This window comes from Podarcis liolepis (assembly GCF_965112155.1).
Source record: "Podarcis liolepis genome assembly, chromosome: 2".
In the NCBI taxonomy this organism is placed as follows: Eukaryota; Metazoa; Chordata; class Lepidosauria; order Squamata; family Lacertidae; genus Podarcis; species Podarcis liolepis.
In genome coordinates this window covers 116,317,961-116,336,306 of record NC_139555.1, presented here as the reverse complement: position 1 = coordinate 116,336,306, position 18,346 = coordinate 116,317,961, and the positions used below count along the sequence as shown (strand labels likewise).

At 45.3% G+C, this 18,346-nt stretch overlaps 1 protein-coding gene across 1 annotated transcript; it reads left to right on the top strand.

The window, feature by feature from the left end:
- Positions 1-4,914: 4,914 nt before the first annotated feature.
- On the top strand, positions 4,915-17,079 carry LOC310700936 (uncharacterized protein; the record flags this gene model as incomplete). Its single annotated transcript, XM_083490889.1, has 4 exons — positions 4,915-5,076; positions 8,521-8,901; positions 12,259-12,445; positions 14,323-17,079. The coding sequence occupies 4 exons, from the start codon at positions 4,915-4,917 to the stop codon at positions 16,026-16,028; spliced, it is 2,436 nt and encodes an 811-aa protein (XP_083347015.1). The 3' UTR covers positions 16,029-17,079.
- Positions 17,080-18,346: the final 1,267 nt, after the last annotated feature.

The following is an 18,346-nucleotide window of genomic DNA, read 5'->3' as shown; positions in this document are numbered from 1 at the left end:
CAGGAACTGGGATTGCAAGTTGCCAATCTGGGAGACTTAGGCAAGCATCAACATATTCGGTTTCCATGCTTATGAATGTTGATTTGGATCAGATCGTCTGAAGTGAGGAAATATTAGGGGAAATATCTGCTTGACACCACCTTGGGATAGTTTTGACAGCAATTCGGGGAACTGGGAATATTTCTAGGTCCATCAGGGTTGATGGACCAGCAAATAGCTAGAGAGGATTAAGGTGTGTGTTGGTGGGGTGGGGGTGGAATTAGGCCTTGTTTCTTGTGTGGCAGATAAGAGATTCCATAGTTCTTAAGGGTGAAAGTTTGCTGCCTGTCAAAATGATGCTTGAGCCTTTTTTTTTCCTTTCAAAAAACCAAAACAAAGCAACCCAAACATGGCAGCTGGTCTAGTCAAGCAGGAAAATATAAGGTTCATTTGTGAAGTTACCTATTTATCTCCGAGCTTTGTTTACATCAGTCCTTTTTAGCAAACAAATCCACATAATTGTTGGTGGCTGTCAATGTTCTTGTCAAATAGAACTAATTAAAAGTTTTTACTGTTAAAAAAAGTTGTGAAAAATACTTACAGCTGAAGTTGCAAACACACTGATCCTGATCCCTGTACAGTCGTACCTTGGTTCTCGAATTTAATCCGTTCTGGGAGTCCGTTCGATTCCTGGAACCGTATGAGAACCAAGGCGCGGCTTCCGATTGACTGCAGGAGCTTCCTGCACTCAATCAGAAGCTGTGTCGGACATACGACTTCTGAAACATTTGAGTTGCAAGGCGTTTGACATTCAAGGTATGGCTGTATTACATATGCACTACAGTTGGGTTGAAACAGTTCTCTTTACACTTACCTGATTTGCACTTAATAATTTATAATAATAATTTATTATTTATACCCCACCCATCTGGCTGGGTTTCCCCAGCCACTCTGGGCAGCTTCCAACAAAATATTAAAATACAATAGCCTGTTAAACATTAAAAGCATCCTAAACACGGCTGCCTTCAGATGTCTTCTAAAAGTCTGTTAGTTGTTTTTCTCTTTGACATCTGGTGGGAGGGCGTTCCACAGGGCAGGTGCCACTACCGAGAAGGCCCTCTGCCTGGTTCCCTGTAACTTGGCTTCTCACAGGGAGGGAATCACCAGAATGCCCTCAGCGTGGACCTCAGTGTTTGGGCAGAACAATGGGGGTGGAGATGCTCCTTCAGGTATACTGGACCGAGGCCTTTCTAAAGGTCAGCGCCAACACATTGAATTGTGCTCGGAAACGTACTGGGAGCCAATTGCACATGTGGCCTGTGGTCCTCAGAATCCACCCCACCCCCTTCCATGGCTCTGCTTCACACCTTAGCCAGCCGGGATGTGCCTTTAAACTCCTGACAATGCCTCCTCCTCGCCTGGATGGAGGGGAGAGAGTTGTGTGTGCATTTGTATCTCAGATATATCCTTCCCATACAAGGCAAAACTGTTCAAACTATGGCACTACATCTTTTTTTGCTTTAAAAAGAAAGCATTGAAAGAAGGGTTGTTTTTAAAATTTATTGCTTTATTTTTCACAACTTAATGCAAAGAAAAGAACTTCCCCTTTTTCCAGCCAGTGTGGTGTAGTGGTTAAGAGTGGTAGTCTTGTAATCTGGTGAACCAGGTTTGTGTCTCCGCTCCTCCACATGCAGCTGCTGGGTGACCTTGGGCTAGTCACACTTTTCTGAAGTCTCTCAGCCTCACTCAACTCACAGAGTACAGTGGTACATACGCTTCAGGTTACATATGCTTCAGGTTACAGACTCTGCTAACCCAGAAATAGTACCTCGGGTTAAGAACTTTGCTTCAGGATGAGAACAGAAATCGTGTGGTGGTGGCACAGTAGCAGTGGGAGGCCCCATTAGCCAAAGTGGTGAGAACAGTTTCAGGTTAAGAACGGACCTCTGGAACAAATTAAGTACGTAACCAGAGGTACCACTGTATTTAACAACAAGTACTTGAAAGACCAAACCGCGATGTAGCCGTGCTCTTTTCCATCCCTTTCCAAGAATTGCAACAATCTGTTCCTCCAATTGGTTCTCCCTTCACTGCAGTCAACTGAAGGCAACCAACTATGCCCTGGGGGCCCGATCTTTCTCACTGCCAATGAAAATGAATGAATAGAAGGAGAACCTATGCATGTGTCACCGACAGAAAAACTTTGGATATGCACTCTGTAAAATAATGAAAGTTTACTTCCCCCTCCCCCCCTCTATCCCCACTTCTCAACTCCCCAACCTTATACTGTATGCAACATTATAGTCTGTCTGTGTGTGAATTTTGATGATCTCCAAAGTAACAGAGTAGCTTATAGCTAAGAAGCAAAATAGCTGTTCTAGGTGATAGTTCCTTTTTACAGACTACAATGTCCAGACTCTTGGTATTCAAAAGAACCTTACTTTCATAAACATATAACTGAGAAAAATATATTTACAATCTCATGCTTATTCAAACACGGGCATGTTCTCACTTGAATTGTTTTACAGTTTCTTACAAAAGGTTTTTACTTTCACCTCAGCAGTAATTCTGTTTTTGAACTTTTGAGCAGTAATTGTTGTGACGTAGGGTTTCTGATTTCAGCTCTCTTGACATACTATGCTGGAGACAGTTCTCTAGTAACACTTCTCTAGTAACACTTCTTTATTTAAGCAACAAGACTGAAGACTGAGGAGGGGAAAGCTACATTTATAGGGACAGGGGACTAGCAAGAAAGGATACATTTTGGAGGGAACAATATCAGGCAATCACAGTCCTGCCTTTTGGAGGGAACCAATAAGACAGAGGATCCAAATACAGCAGCTTAAATGAACCAATAGTAGCTGTACCCTCTGAAACCAAAAGGCAGTTACTTTACCCTAATGCAAATACAGACAATAATAATACAGATATAAAATCCTTTGACTCAATACACAACAGTAATTTTGATCAGCATTTAGTGATCTTCCACTGTTTCACTTCAGACAGATCACACTGAAACACAATAGTATCCTGAGACATCTCTCTCAGCAGCACTTCTCCCTCATGCACAGAGAGAGAAAAGAACAGAAAAGCAGTTAAAAACAACAGTTACTGGAATAACAGTCTCAACAGAATGGAATGCCTCCCTCATGTGACTAACACAAATGAGGACTACTGTCAAAGGAAACTCCATCTTAAAACATTCTCATTTATGGAAATTAAACCACCATCCTTAGCACTTTCCCCAGACTTAGAGAAACCAGCGAGCCTTAAAACTAGGAGAGCAAAAAGCTCAAAGACAGAGGGCACTTAGCGGCACCCATAGAGGAGATGATTATGATGTCAGTGAGCTTATTCTGAATAAAACAACCCATTGCTTTGTAGACCTCAGATCTCCAGAGGAGGAAATAAGGGGATTTGTGTCAGGGAACAGCTTCCAAACCCTGCTGCCAATGCATTCTCCTCCTAGCTACACTTGCTATTCGCAGTTCATTGTCTTCTGGATCAGTGCCTTAATCTTTTGTAGATTCTGTATATCAGAGCATAGCCATTGAGGTGTCCCCAGATGTTGTTGTCCAGTTCCCATCAGCTTCAGCCAGCAGGGCAGACAGTCAAGGATGATGGAAGCTGTAATCTGGACCTCACCACCTGGACTCTGCTGCCCTATATCCTTCCCATTGAAACAACCGTGGAAATAAATTTTGGACGCTATAGATTTATCCTGGTCTGGTGCATGCAATGTCTTTTGTTTTGCAGCTGTGTGATTTGTGCTTGTATAGTGGTGGCCATTGGCTATAAACATTAAAATTTATAGATACAGTAGATTGAACTGCAAAAAATAAGTAATAAAATAATAAAACGATTATTTTAAATTTTTTTTGGTCCTCACTCCCAAATGGTGTGTGTGTTTTTGGTTATATTGGGTGTGGGGTGGGGGGTGGAGAAGTATGAAGGCCAAAACCGCTCCCCTCCTCTGCTAAATGGATGCAGGAGACCAGAGGCAGCGAATGAAAAAGCAGGGAAAGACAAACCCTCCAAGTGCCGCTATTTTCCAGGGATGTCCCTGATTTAGAGAAGCCGTCCTGGTTTCTGATTTGATCCCAGAATGTCTCGCTTTTCCTTAGGGTCTCCCTATTTTCATTGAAGAAATGCTGGAGGGAATGGAGTTATCCAACCCCCGGCCCTCTGAAGGCAATCCTGTATAGGAAAGTTTTTTAGGAAGGAAGTCTAAACAGAGTTAAATTTGAGAAAATTAGGATAAGATTGTATATTCGTGTTGAAAAATTAATAAAAATTATTTTTAAAAAAAGGAAAGTTTTTTAATGTTTAATGTTTTATTATGTTTTTTATATATGTTGGAAACTTCCCAGAGTGGCTGGGGCAACGTAATAAGATGTGTGGTGTATAAATAGGAAAATTATATTTATGGAATGGGATGTCCCTATTTTCATCAGAGAAATGTTGGAGGGTTTGGAAAGGTCGGTTGCTGGAGCTAAGTGATTGCATGATCCCAACCAGCAGAGCTGGGAACCGGACTGCCTCCTCCATTCGGGCTGCAGGCATAGCTGTCAACCTTCCCTTTTTTTGCGGGAAATTCCCTTATTCCAGTGCCATTTCCCGCTGCTATCCCGGATTGTTAGATATCCTGTAGACTGTCCCAGGGACAGGTGAGGCTGCTGATCCCTTATTTTCAAATCTGAAAATTGACAGCTATGGCTGCAGGGTGGCATCGTCCCAGCTTTCTGGGAATATTTACTGATGAGGAAGCCAGTGACTGCACATCGGATCACAAGGAGACTTATTTGTGCAACATTCTGGATATCCGAGAAGATGCCAGGTAGATTCCAATGATACAATAAATTTTGAGGGACAGCGCAAGGGGGCGCATCCAGCCTCGCAGCCTCCCAGGGCCCAACCCACAGCCAGCGAGCTCCGATGCCCAGAGAGGCAGGAAACGGGGCCAGCCAGGGGGACTCGAGAGCGGCTGCACTTTCCTGTCCCCCGCCGAGGAGAGCGGAGGAGCAGCGGCCCGTGGCCTGGCGAGTTTCCCCGGAGAGGAGCCGGATTCCGGTGCAGGGACGGAGCGAGGAGTCCGAGGTGCGGGAGGGGGAGGGGGAGGAGGAGGAGAGCAGGTGGGCCTGGCAGGATCAGGCCCCGAGCCCAGCCAGAGGCTGCAGGGCGCCCCCCAACCGGGCAGGAAGGGGAAGGGGCGCAGCTGAGGGGCAGGGCATCTGCAGGAGGGCACAGGGGCAAACATCTCTGGCTCAGGCTGGCACGGACCCTGCCGGAGACCCTGGGGAGCTGCTCCCTTCAGTCCTGAGCTCAAGGGGCAGAATGAGGGGTCCAAGGCAGCTGCTGCTTCGCGATGGACGATGCATATAGTCATCCCATGATCAGCGGCGTACCTGGGGCTTTTGCCTCCCCTCTCCCCTCTCCTCTCAGGGAGCCCAGCCCATTTCGACGGTCCTCCCCACGGCGGAGAGGGAAGGGGAGGCAGGGGGGAGAAAGAAGAGCAGTGCAGCAGGGAGGTGTCCCTCTCACTCTGCAGCCCCCTGACACCCTTTGCAGGCCACTACTCCTCCCCCCCTCCTCTGCCAGTGCCATTGATAAACCTAACGCCCTCATTTGTGAATTGGTCTGATCGCCTTTGAAAGCTCTCTTTTCTCTTGTAGTAATGATGTCCATCAGATTCATTTAGCAAGGAAATGGCTTATTTTGTCTTCCCCAAATCAAGGTACACTGTGCCTACACATGGAGGCTCTGTTGATCTGTCACGGCTAATAAAACAGCTAATAGATCTTTTCCCCGGAGAATGCACCTGATCTTTTCCGAAGCTGTCAAAGCTAGTGACCTCTTGTCTCTGTGTGTAAATCAGTGAGACAGGCTTAAGCCTGTTTCATTAATTGTTTTATTTCCACCTTCCTCAGTAAGGCTGCAGAGTTTTCAGATGAAGGCTGAGGGTTGAAGTGGGTGACAGTTTAGAGAATGCAGAAGAAAGGAGGATTCTTAAGATGTGTGGCATATGGAAATGAATTAATTATAATAAAAACGTTGAAGACAGTATTGTAAAAGACTGAGGAAGGCAAAATTGAAATTAGCTATTCATGTTCAGATTATTACTCATTTCATTTCTATACTGCTTCATATTTCTAAATTTTTTAAATAATAAATTTTATTAAAATTTTCACAATATCTCCAATCATACAATTTTCCAAATCACATATTTTAACTTTTTGAACCTCCCTCAGCTCCTCTGACAATCATCCGTAATTAAATTTCTACCTTCACATTCCTTAATTATAGTATCGCCTTCAAGTAAAATCTTTCTATCCTCGTTTACATTCTTGCAATATTCCTTATTTTTTCCACAAAGCTTCTTTAAAACACACTAGCGTTGTTTGTTCCTCACATACACTCTTCAAATATTCTCTGAATTTCCCCCAGTCCTCTAGGAACTTGTGGTCTCTTTGAAGTCTGATTTTTCCAGTTAATTTATCTAGTTCTGCGTAATCTGTTAGTTTTGTTCTCCATTCTTCCAAAGTTGGTAATTCTTCTTGTTTCCATTTTTGGGCCATCAATGTTCTCGCTGCTGTTATTGCGTACTGAAAGAGTTTACAGTCCCTCTTATTTATTTCATTTCTAGTTATTCCCAGTAGGAAGGTTTCTGGTTTCTTTACAAAGCTATATTTCAGCATTTTCTTTAACTCATTATATATCATTTCCCAGAGCCCCTTCACTTTCTTACACTCCCACCACATATGAATAAAATTACCCTCTTTCTCTTTACATTTCCAACATTTGTTACAGGTTTTATACATTTTTGCAATTTAACTGGTGTTATATACCATCTGTATACCATTTTCATAACATTTTCTTTTAACATAGTACATGCTGTAAACTTCAGATTTTCATTCCATATTTTTTGCCAGTCTTCCATATCAATACTATACCCTAAATCTCTGGCCCAGTGAATCATTACAGATTTAACTTCCTCATCCATCGTGTGCCATTCCAATAATATTTTATACATTTTTGAGATTATCTTACAATCATTGTTAACAATTTCCGTTTGAAATTTCGAATCTTTTTCTTTATACCCTTTTTCTTTCACATCCTTTTTAAACATATCATTTATCTGGTAGTAGTGCAGCCAATCAAATACATGTTCTTTTACTTGCTCGTATGGCTTCAAGAAAAAAAATCTAATTAGTAATTAGAGAGAAATCTCATTGCAGTTTGTGTCCATAGGATGTTGAGAATATTAACTCTGTAGATCCAGGAGTTCTCTCCTCCTGATAGTCTTAGATTTGATTGTTCTTTCCGATAGTACAGGAGGAATGAAACATTTATGGGCTTAAAGCTGCATTAATTCTGGAGGCCACATTCCAGTGAGCTTTGAGGCCAATGTATGCACATGCATGCGCACACAGAAAAGATATGCAGACCATAAAGTCACATGCACACACTCACCAGAGGTGCTGCACACACTCACCAGACACGCCATCTAGCATACATACAAGTCTTGCAAACACAATCAGCATGTTTAGACCTTCCAACCCCAGTCTTGGGGGGAGGAGGAATAAGAGCACAAGAAGACCCTGCTGAATTAGCAAGGAGATCTGTGGGAAAAAGACCCTTCTGATCGTTCTTTAGAAATCCTCTTTAAAGAGGAGCCAGAGGGATCATTTATTTTCCTTTTGCCCCATTTCAGCACTGTGCTGGTTTGTGCTGAAATTGGAGTTGAAAAGATCTCTGTAAGGGCCCCTTAGGCATCTTTCTCTCCAGGACAGACAGAGATCTTCATCCTATGATCAGATCAGGAGATGGAAACAGCAGGGACTAGCAGGACACACCCTGAGGCTTGGCAAGCCATATGCAGCCAATGGACTGCAAGTTAGAATGTCTTCAGTCAAGAGAGTTTGTGACCATCAAATATAAAATATTTTGGAGTGGGTTGTTTGATTTTGTTGGCCAGTGTTCCTTTTGTCTGTTTGTTTGTTTCTTAGACTGTGCAGATACCATACATTTAAAGCATGTGGCTTCCCCCAGAGAACCACAGGACCTGTAGTTTATTGCTAGAGTTCTCAACACCCCTAACAAACTGCAGCTGGCAGGATTTCTTGGGTGAAGTCATGTACTTTAAGTGTTAGGTGGGTCTGTCACAGCCTTAATCATATACAAAGATCTGTTGCTGCCTTTCCAACATGCTAGAAGTTGCAGCCAGGATCAGCATTCCCTGTCCACTGAACATGCTCAGTCCTCTCACTGGGTTGTTTTTGGATTTCCCTCCCTCTGCCTTGGTTCCCCCCCCCCCCAAATATTATTTGTACTTCCATAAATCTTGATGTTTCCCCCAGTCTTTGGATAACTTCCCCTCGTCCCTGGGTGGAGTCATTTGGGTGACATAATGATTGTCATTCACAGCCTGAAAATCAGAAATAGAAAGAGTAATAATATATTTCAAAAACTGGCTAATGGTTAAAATGTGCTTTTGTTTTTATTCTTGGGTTTTATTTTACTTTGTGTCTAATTCTTTTCCAGCAGGGTGGTGTAAAAATGGAAGAGCAGGGACCCAGGAGACCCATTCAAAGGGAAAGACTGGAGTGCAAAGGAAGGAAACCTCCTGCCGGCCAAGTTGGGACCATCAGGGATCTTCTGCCTCGGGCAGATTTATTTCAAATTAAGCAGGAGCAAGAGGAGGGGCAGCCGCAGCAGCACTGGGATGCCCAGAAGCAGGATTTCCTGAAGACGATGCAGCTCCCTCGTTCACGATGGGAAACCCCACAGGCTCCCAGTCCTCCCCAATCTGGGAATAGTGTCCTCTCCTTCAGGGGAGCTGCAGATGCCAGTCGGTGGCCAAGTGGGAGAGTAGGGGGAGCAGACCAGACCCTGCTCCCAGACACTGAGGGGCTTTTGGGAAAGGTAAGTGCCCTCCTTCTTGTAAAGAAGCTGGTAAAATGCGGTCTTGACTTTGCTACCACTCAGTGGATTTGTAACTGGCTGACTGACCGAACCCAAAGGGTGCTCATCAATGGTTCCTCTTCATCCTGGAGAAGAGTGACTAGTGGGGTGCCACAGGGTTCTGTCTTGGGCCCAGTCTTATTCAACATCTTTATCAACGACTTGGATGATGGACTCAAGGGCATCCTGATCAAATTTGCAGATGACACCAAACTGGGAGGGGTGGCTAACACCCCAGAGGACAGGATCACACTTCAAAATGACCTTGACAGATTGGAGAACTGGGCCAAAACAAACAAGATGAATTTTAACAGGGAGAAATGTAAAGTATTGCACTTGGGCAAAAAAAATGAGAGGCACAAATACAAGATGGGTGACACCTGGCTTGAGAGCAGTACATGTGAAAAGGATCTAGGAGTCTTGGTTGACCACAAACTTGACATGAGCCAACAGTGTTACGCGGCAGCTAAAAAAGCCAATGCAATTCTGGGCTGCATCAATAGGAGTATAGCATCTAGATCAAGGGAAGTAATAGTGCCACTGTATTCTGCTCTGGTCAGACCTCACCTGGAGTACTGTGTCCAGTTCTGGGCGCCACAGTTCAAGAAGGACACTGACAAACTGGAACGTGTCCAGAGGAGGGCAACCAAAATGGTCAAAGGCCTGGAAACGATGCCTTATGAGGAACGGCTAAGGGAGCTGGGCATGTTTAGCCCGGAGAAGAGGAGGTTAAGGGGTGATATGATAGCCATGTTCAAATATATAAAAGGATGTCACATAGAGGAGGGAGAAAGGTTGTTTTCTGCTGCTCCAGAGAAGCGGACACGGAGCAATGGATCCAAATTGCAGGAAAGAAGATTCCACCTAAACATTAGGAAGAACTTCCTGACAGTAAGAGCTGTTCGACAGTGGAATTTGCTGCCAAGGAGTGTGGTGGAGTCTCCTTCTTTGGACGTCTTTAAGCAGAGGCTTGACAACCATATGTCAGGAGTGCTCTGATGGTGTTTCCTGCTTGGCAGGGGGTTGGACTCGATGGCCCTTGTGGTCTCTTCCAACTCTATGATTCTATGATTCCTCTCACCTGGGTTTCCAGCACCTGGAGGTCACAGGTCCAGTGCCTCTAGACATGGAGGTTCTGCTTAGCTTTGGTGGTGAATATTCCTCCTCCCTGCACTTTCTCTCTAATCCACTTTAAAAATGTTTGCTAGACCAAACCTTACATGGCAGGTTTGCGATCATATCTCCTGCTATTCTTACTTTACCTAAAGAGCTGCAGGTGACTCTGAGTTTTATCAGAGCAGAAGCTGTGTCAGAAGAGGTGACCTTCCACCAACCCCCGTTTTCCTCCTCTGAATTGCCTCCATTTCCAAAATGCTCTTTTCTCCCCACTGAGGTAAAAATCTTGGCACGTCTTGCAGCCTCAGCAATCCCACGTGTAGTCGCATTAAATAAGACTGGCCCATCTTGCAAGGTTGTTGCAAGATCTATTAAGATAATGGCCAGGTTCAGATGACTGAATCACAGCCTGAAAAGCTGGGTTAAAAATAGGAACAGTTTTTAATGCATTGCTGCAGCAAAGTTACGCTAAAACCTAAGTTGACCCAAGATTAAAACAAAAAACTATAGCCGCCACCGCATTCTCCTGGCCCCCACAACCAGAATGCATCACTCCAGGAAGGACTCCCACCCAACCTTTAGTGAGAGAGGGGAAAAGAGAAGAACTCTAAATGGGTAGTTGCACAAATTTACCAGCTGTGGTCCTGCACTGGCAGCAAGGCTAACAAACAGGGGAGCTGGGAACGTGCTGGTCCCATATCTCCCTGCATCTGCCTCCTGACCTAATTGTCCCAGCTTACCCTGAGGGTAAACAGTGCTGAAACCAGGCAGTCTCTTATGAGCCATAACTAGCAAACTTTCCATTTTGCCCAAACCAGGAAACTACAGCTGCCAGCTTTGGAACAAGCTGGGATATTAAGCTAACTTCAAACTGTGCTTGGTGAAAACAGGAAACTCTGGCTGATCAGTGGCTTCGTGGTTTGACTGATCCCACTGATAGCAGTAAAAATAGGAAGCCCTGTTGCGTTCAAAGGGGTTGTTTGGACAGTCTCTGATCAGCATGCGTAGCAGGACAGGCTTAAAAAGGTAAAGGACCCCTGACCATTAGGTCTAGTTGTCACCGACTCTGGGGTTGTGGCACTCATCTCGCTTTATTGGCCGAGGGAGCCGGCATACACCTTCCGGGTCATGTGGCCAGCATGACTAAGCCACTTCTGGCAAACCATAGCAGCGCACGGGAATGCCGTTTACCTTCCCGCCGGAGCGGTACCTATTTATCTACTTGCACTTTGACGTGCTTTTGAACTGCTAGGTTGGCAGGAGCAGGGACCAAGCAACGGGAGCTCACCTCACCCGGTCGCGGGGATTCGAACCGCCAACCTTCTTATTGGCAAGTCCTAGGCTGTGTGGTTTAACCCACAGCGCCACCCGCATCCCAGGACAGGCTTAGGAAGCTGCTATTATTATTATTATTATTATTATTATTATTATTATTATTATTTGCATCCTGGGTTGCCTCTGCCCATCTGGGTAGCTTCCAACAAACTAAAAACCGTCAAAAATTTCCTTGTAAAAGGCTGCCTTTGGAAGTCTTCCATTTTGTAGAAATGGCCTTCGGTTTTAAAGAATTGCCCTCTTTTCGGAATCATGTATGCTGTCCTCTAGGTCCAAACACACAGAGACTCACACATAGTAGGAACAAGCAGTGCTTTAAAGTGCTTATCTTGCAAACTTGCCATCTAAGTTGTTTACTCCTGACCAAAGTTCCTGTTTCCCAAAAGGACAGGAGGGGGAGCAGAGGAGGAAACGGATGGGTTTGAAGGCTCTTTCTGCCTCTCTCCTTTGAGGAACAAGAGCAAAGGGTTTTTGCAGGGCAGGAGGACATTGGAGGAGGCAGTGAGGGCAGAGGGAGCAGTGGGCGGATCCCCCGCCTCTCCCAGGGGGTCCAGATGCAAGCAAGGGGCTTCCTTCTTCTCCATGCAAGGGCCACCCATGTATTCAGAGCAGTCCTTTGCAGATTAACTCTTAACTTCCAAGGGATCTACTCTCAGGCCACTAATGTGCATACCATGCCAGCCTTAGGAAGGGAGGTGGGACAGGCAGGTGAAAGGAATTGCCAAAGGTGTTTGAAAATGGGTGGGGGCTCTTGGGAAGGGGGTGCCCAGTTGGGGCTTCTTCAGGGGCAGCGGAATGTCTTGGGCAGGAGAATCCCTGCAGGGGCTCTGAGACTCCCTTGGCTTCTTCTTCTTCCCTCCCTCCCAGGAAGCTGCAACTTGCTCTGACTTCTGCACTCCTCAGGAAGCTGAACCTGCAAACCTAGCTGAGACTGAACCTGCAACCCTGGCCAGGATGGAAGGAGGAAGATGGACGGTTGACCTGGTCAGGCTGTGTCCCGCATCCCTCCCCACAACCTCTGAGCACTCCCTCCCAGGACCCTTGCAGAAATCTGGTGAGTTCCAGGGAAGAGGAGATGGGGACAGGGATAGATGGATGGCGGAGGGAGAAAGCGGAAAAGATGGAGAGGAGACAAATGGAAGGAAGTTCCTGACAGGAAGAAGGAACGGGTGAGGCCTTCTCCGGAGCAGCTCTTTGTTTCTTGAATCCTTTTCCTAAAGTAGTGGGGGCAGATTTTCTTCCTCCAGGCTTTGAAACCTTAGGTGTTATTTCCATGGCAGGAATAATTGATGATAATGATGTTGCACACCAATCCTGAATAATGGGTGAAGGGGAATAGAAATGTTTCCCATAATTATTTATAATTAATGTATTTTAATGGTTTCTATTACCTTTATTTTTTATAGACAGAGTCAGAATGATACATTCCACCAGCATCAAAACACAATAAATGCATGCACCTCCCCAGTTTGGTGGGGTTAAGGGACAATGGACCAGTTATCATGATACACGATTCCTGTGGCTGGAGGCTCTACACTTAGGATTGGGCATATAAAGTCCAAGAGTGTCTGGTATTATAAGCCAATTGTGTAAACTTGCCAATCTTACAGACTGGGGTTGTTTGTGAGAGTGAGTGGGATAATAATTTTAGCGCCCCTTGGTTCTCCCGCACAGACGCGAGACAACTCCAGTAGTAATTATCTCAGGTTTATTGCTCAAACTCACAAATCACTGCGGAGCTCAGTCTTCAGCCTGTTCATCCCAGCTTGCAGTTGTTGAGTCCTCCAGCAAAGAAGCCCCCACTTTCGCTTTCTTTTCCCCTCTTCTCGCACATTCTCACGAGCCTACGATTTTTTGGACAGGCTATTTCGGGGGCTCTGTGTCAGAGCTCAAACTGGAGATAACAGTCTGTGCCCCCCCCCGTCACCCCCTCTTCCTGCTCTTCTTTCCTCCTGCTGCAGCTTGGCTGCTCCTCCCCTGCATCACATTCCAACTGAATCACATCTCTTGCGTTCTCAGGCTCTGTCAGCGGAGGCACGAGAGGCTTGAGATTCACAGAGCTGACACCCTGTAATTTTGTCCGTCCCTAAGCTTCCATGGAGATACTGTGGTACAACCTTGGTGCAAATTTGAAAATAAGTACACAAAGCCAACAAAGAGACTCAGAAGTTTATAGTGGCACCAGCTTTCCTGGTCAAGAGTCCACTTTGTCAGACTGCAGCCCACAGAAGCTTAGGCAATAATACATTTATCAGCCTTTAAGGGCTGCAAAAGATGAATAAACAGAAGCGTAGTTCATTTATGGAATCTATCCTACAGGAGACAGTGATGGCCAGCAACTTGGATAGCTTGAAAAAAAGGATAAGACTGACGTCTCTTCTCTGCCCTTGTGGTCTAGGCAATAATGCTTCTTAATACTAGTTTCTGGAAAGCACAGGAAGGCAGAGAAGACTCTTGTGCTCCAATCCTGATTGCTGGTTTCCCACAGGCATCTGGTTGGCCTCTGTGAGAAGAGGATGCTGGACTAGGTGGGCCTTTGCCTGATCCAGCAGGCTCTTCTTAGGTTCCAGTATGTTGCAATATTTTTACAGTTACATGTAGCACTTAAGTTTTACTTATTTCACAAGGGAAATACTGTTACTTGAGCCTGAGATCATTTCTTCACTTCAGAAAGAAAAAAATAGATGTGTCTAATAAGCCAATTCCACCATAGATCTGTATTATAAAACGATGGTGCTTTATTAAGTGTGAATGGAGTGATCATGTGTTGCTCTTGCCACTATCTCATCAGCTTTCATAAAATTGGAACCTAGAGAGGATAGTGGAGAATGAAGGTGTTAAAAATGAGAGAAGGTACAGATTGGGATTGACATGTGTTCAGTTCCCTTTTTGTCTTTCTTGAAAGTCTAACAGGATTATCTTTCCTCCCAGACTCCCAAACAGGTGAGGAAGATGAAAGTCAGAATTCTATGGAGCCACCTGTGAATTTATGCGAAAGAACAAAGAAATTGAGGATACAACAACAAACTCACAAAGGAGAGAAACTATTTGAATGTACGGAATGTGGAAAGAGCTTCAGTCGAAGTGGAAAACATAGAATACACCAACGAACTCACATGGGGAAGAAACCTTTTAAATGTATTGAATGTGGAAAGTGCTTCAGTAGAAGTGAAAATCTTAGAAGACATCAACGAACTCACACGGGGGAGAAACCATTTAAATGTATTGAATGTGGAAAGAGCTTCAGTGAAAGTGGAGCATTTAGAATACATCAACGAACTCACACGGGGGAGAAACCATTTAAATGTGTGGACTGTGGAAAGAGCTTCAGTCGAAGTGGCACACTTAAAAGTCATCAGCGAAGTCATATAGGAGAGAAACCATTTAAATGTATTGAATGTGGAAAGAGCTTCATTCAAAATGGACACCTTAGAATACATCAACGAACTCACACAGGAGAAAAACCATTTAAATGTATGCAGTGTGGAAAGAGCTTCAGTCATAACGGAGCACTTAAACTACATGAACAAATTCACACGGGGGAGAAACCATTTAAATGTATGCAGTGTGGAAAGAGCTTCAATCGTAACGGAGCACTTAAAGTACACCAACGAACTCACACGGGGGAAAAACCATTTAAATGTATTGAATGTGGAAAGAGCTTCAGTCAAAGTGGAACACTTAGAATACACCAACGAACTCACACAGGAGAGAAACCATTTAAATGTATGCAGTGTGGAAAGAGCTTCAGTCATAACGGAGCACTTAAACTACATGAACAAATTCACACGGGGGAGAAACCATTTAAATGTATGCAGTGTGGAAAGAGCTTCAGTCGTAACGGAGCACTTAAAGTACACCAACGAACTCACACTGGGGAGAAACCATTTAAATGTATTGAATGTGGAAAGTGCTTCAGTCGATATGAAATCCTTAGAATACATCAAAAAACTCACACTGGGGAGAAACCATTTAAATGTATTGAATGTGGAAATAGCTTCAGTCGTAGCGAAACACTTAGAATACATCAACGAACTCACACGGGAGAGAAACCATTTAAATGTATGCAGTGTGGAAAGAGCTTCAGTCATAACGGAGCACTTAAAGTACATGAACAAATTCACACGGGGGAGAAACCATTTAAATGTATTGAATGTGGAAAGTGCTTCAGTCGATATGAAATCCTTAGAATACATCAAAAAACTCACACTGGGGAGAAACCATTTAAATGTATTGAATGTGGAAATAGCTTCAGTCGTAGTGAAACACTTAGAATACATCAACGAACTCACACGGGAGAGAAACCATTTAAATGTATGCAGTGTGGAAAGAGCTTCAGTCGTAACGGAGCACTTAAAGTACATGAACAAATTCACACGGGGGAGAAACCATTTAAATGTATTGAATGTGGAAAGTGCTTCAGTCAATATGAAATCCTTAGAATACATCAAAGAACTCACACTGGGGAGAAACCATTTAAATGTATTGAATGTGGAAATAGCTTCAGTCGTAGTGAAACACTTAGAATACATCAACGAACTCACACAGGAGAGAAACCATTTAAATGTATGGAGTGTGTTAAGAGCTTCAGTCAAAGTGGACACCTTAGAAGACATCAGCTAACTCACACACAATGAAAACTACAGGTGTATTGAATGTGGAAAGGACTTCAGAGGGAGTGGAGACCTTAATATTCATTAGCAAATTCACACTAGGGAAATGATATAAATGTATGGAGTTTTCCACTCAGGGTTCACTACTTACACCAAGAAACTCATAAAGGGGGAAATCAGATGTAAATGCATGGAATGATGTTTTAGTGTTTGTACTTAAATTTGTATACACATATGTATGTATAAAAGTAATGAAGGTCATATATACTAAATGTACAAAATAAGTGGCAACTTTTTGCTAGATAAACAGGGAGGGAGTGTGAATCTGGAATGCTCAAGGTGTGTGTTGAATCTGTTTAGTTTTCAGGTCTGCCTTTCACTGCCAAAATGATGGGCTGCCCTTGTCTTGTAGATCAGTATTCCAGTCGCTCATTACTTGAACTTTGCATAACCCATTGAAGACCTTTTTACTGATAGCATTTTCCAGCTGAATGAAAGGTCCCTGTGTTAAATGTTCATTTGGTATTGCTTTTGAAACTCATCTCCTTTTTTCTGTGCTCTTGTGTACCTGTTTAGAGCTGTTTTTATTAAATATTTTCTGCATTGGCTTTTGACCTGTGGAAGGTGACCAGTGAGGGTGTTTTTTGTGTTCCTCAGTTCACAGAAATGTTTTAAAGGAATGTGGAAGAATTAGGGCTAGGGGAGGTTAGTGAAAGGGACTGAGGAGTGGGAGACTGATTTGTTGTGAATGTGGGAGGTGAGGAGATTTCACCCCTCCCATACCCAAGAATCTCCTGATTATCTCCTGATGGTCTCTGCTGACTCTCCAGAGAGAAGGAGGCGTGTCCTGCTATCTACTTATTCTGCCCAGCACCACATCTTTGTGTGAGTGAGAGAGAGTCAGTCAGTCAGTGTATCGGAGAGAGAGAGTGTGTTAGAGATCCTAGAGATAAGGTTGCTGCTAAGAGCAGCTGCAGACTCTCAGTGTAGCATTGATTTATGCTTAGAATATTCAGCTCTGTATATAGTTTTGTATCATAGTTGTAGTTACAGAATAAAAGGAAGATATTCTACAGAGCTGCTCTCCGAGTGGTTTATACTCTGCAAGACTCTGCTGTGCAACGACTGTATTATTGAGACAGTGAATCCGGTGCTCTCAGCTCTAAGCTGTGAGTCCACACCACTGTGACCCGTTCCTGTGAGAAAGGAGGTCTCTGGCAGTGCTACCCAGCTCGCCTAGCCCAGTCGGGGTTGAGGTACATGAGTCCAGTTGGTGCACTGGCTCAAGGGCGATGCTGACATCGGTTATGGGCCCAGTCATTGTTCCAGTCGTCTGACCTGACGTTGTTCCAGTCATTCCAGTCGCCAGAGGTTTCTGTTGCTGATTGCCGGACGGTGGAACGGAGGCTGCATGCTGGACTGATTTGCGGTGCCCAGAAGCAGAGCTGTTTTGGAGCAGAGTGTTCAAGCTGCCGCTGTTGCTGTTGCTGCTGCTTGATTTATGGAGGTATGTTGCTGACTGCCAAAGAAAGAAGATAGCATCCCTGTTTGCCTGTTACCGTATTTTTCGGACTATTGGACGCACCGGTCCATAGAACGCACCTAGATTTGGGGGGGGGGGGGAAATAAAGGCAAAAAAAATTTATTCCCCCCCGCCAGGCGCGGGGCTGGGGCGGGGAAGCCCGAGCTTCCCCCTCCCCCAGAACGGGACCCAGAGCCATGCCGAAGCTGCGCGCAGCTTTGGCATCGCTCTGGGAGCTTGCGGGGCTGGGGGAGGAGGAAGCCTTCCGCCAGCCTCCAAACCATGTCGGGAGACAGCGGGATGGCGCGCTGCGCCTCTCCCGCTGTCCCCCGAGTTTGCGGGGCTGGGCCAGCCTTCTAACCAAGTCGGGGGACAGCGGGAAGGGCGCGCTGCGCCCCTGCCGCTGTCTCCCGAGTTTGCGGGGCTGGCGACGGGGAGGAGCAGGCTTCTCCCCCCGCCAGCCTTCTAGACAAGTCGGGGGACAGCGGCATAGGCGCGCTGCGCCTCTCCCGCTGTCCCCCGAGTTTGCGGGGCTGGCGACGGGGAGGAGCAGGCTTCTCCCCCCGCCAGCCTTCTAGACAAGTCGGGGGACAGCGGGAAGGGCGCGCTGCGCCTCTCCCGCTGTCCCCCGAGCTTGTGGGGCTGGCGGTGGGGCTCTCCTGAAGCCTAGAGGTTGTGGGGCTGGTGGGGGGGGAGAAGCAGGCTTGCTTCTCCCACCCCTAGCCTCCAGATCAGGTCGGGGAATAGCGGGATGGCGGAGCGCCGCCATCCCGCTATTCCCCGACCTGATCTGGAGGTTGTGGGGATGGTGGGGGGGAGA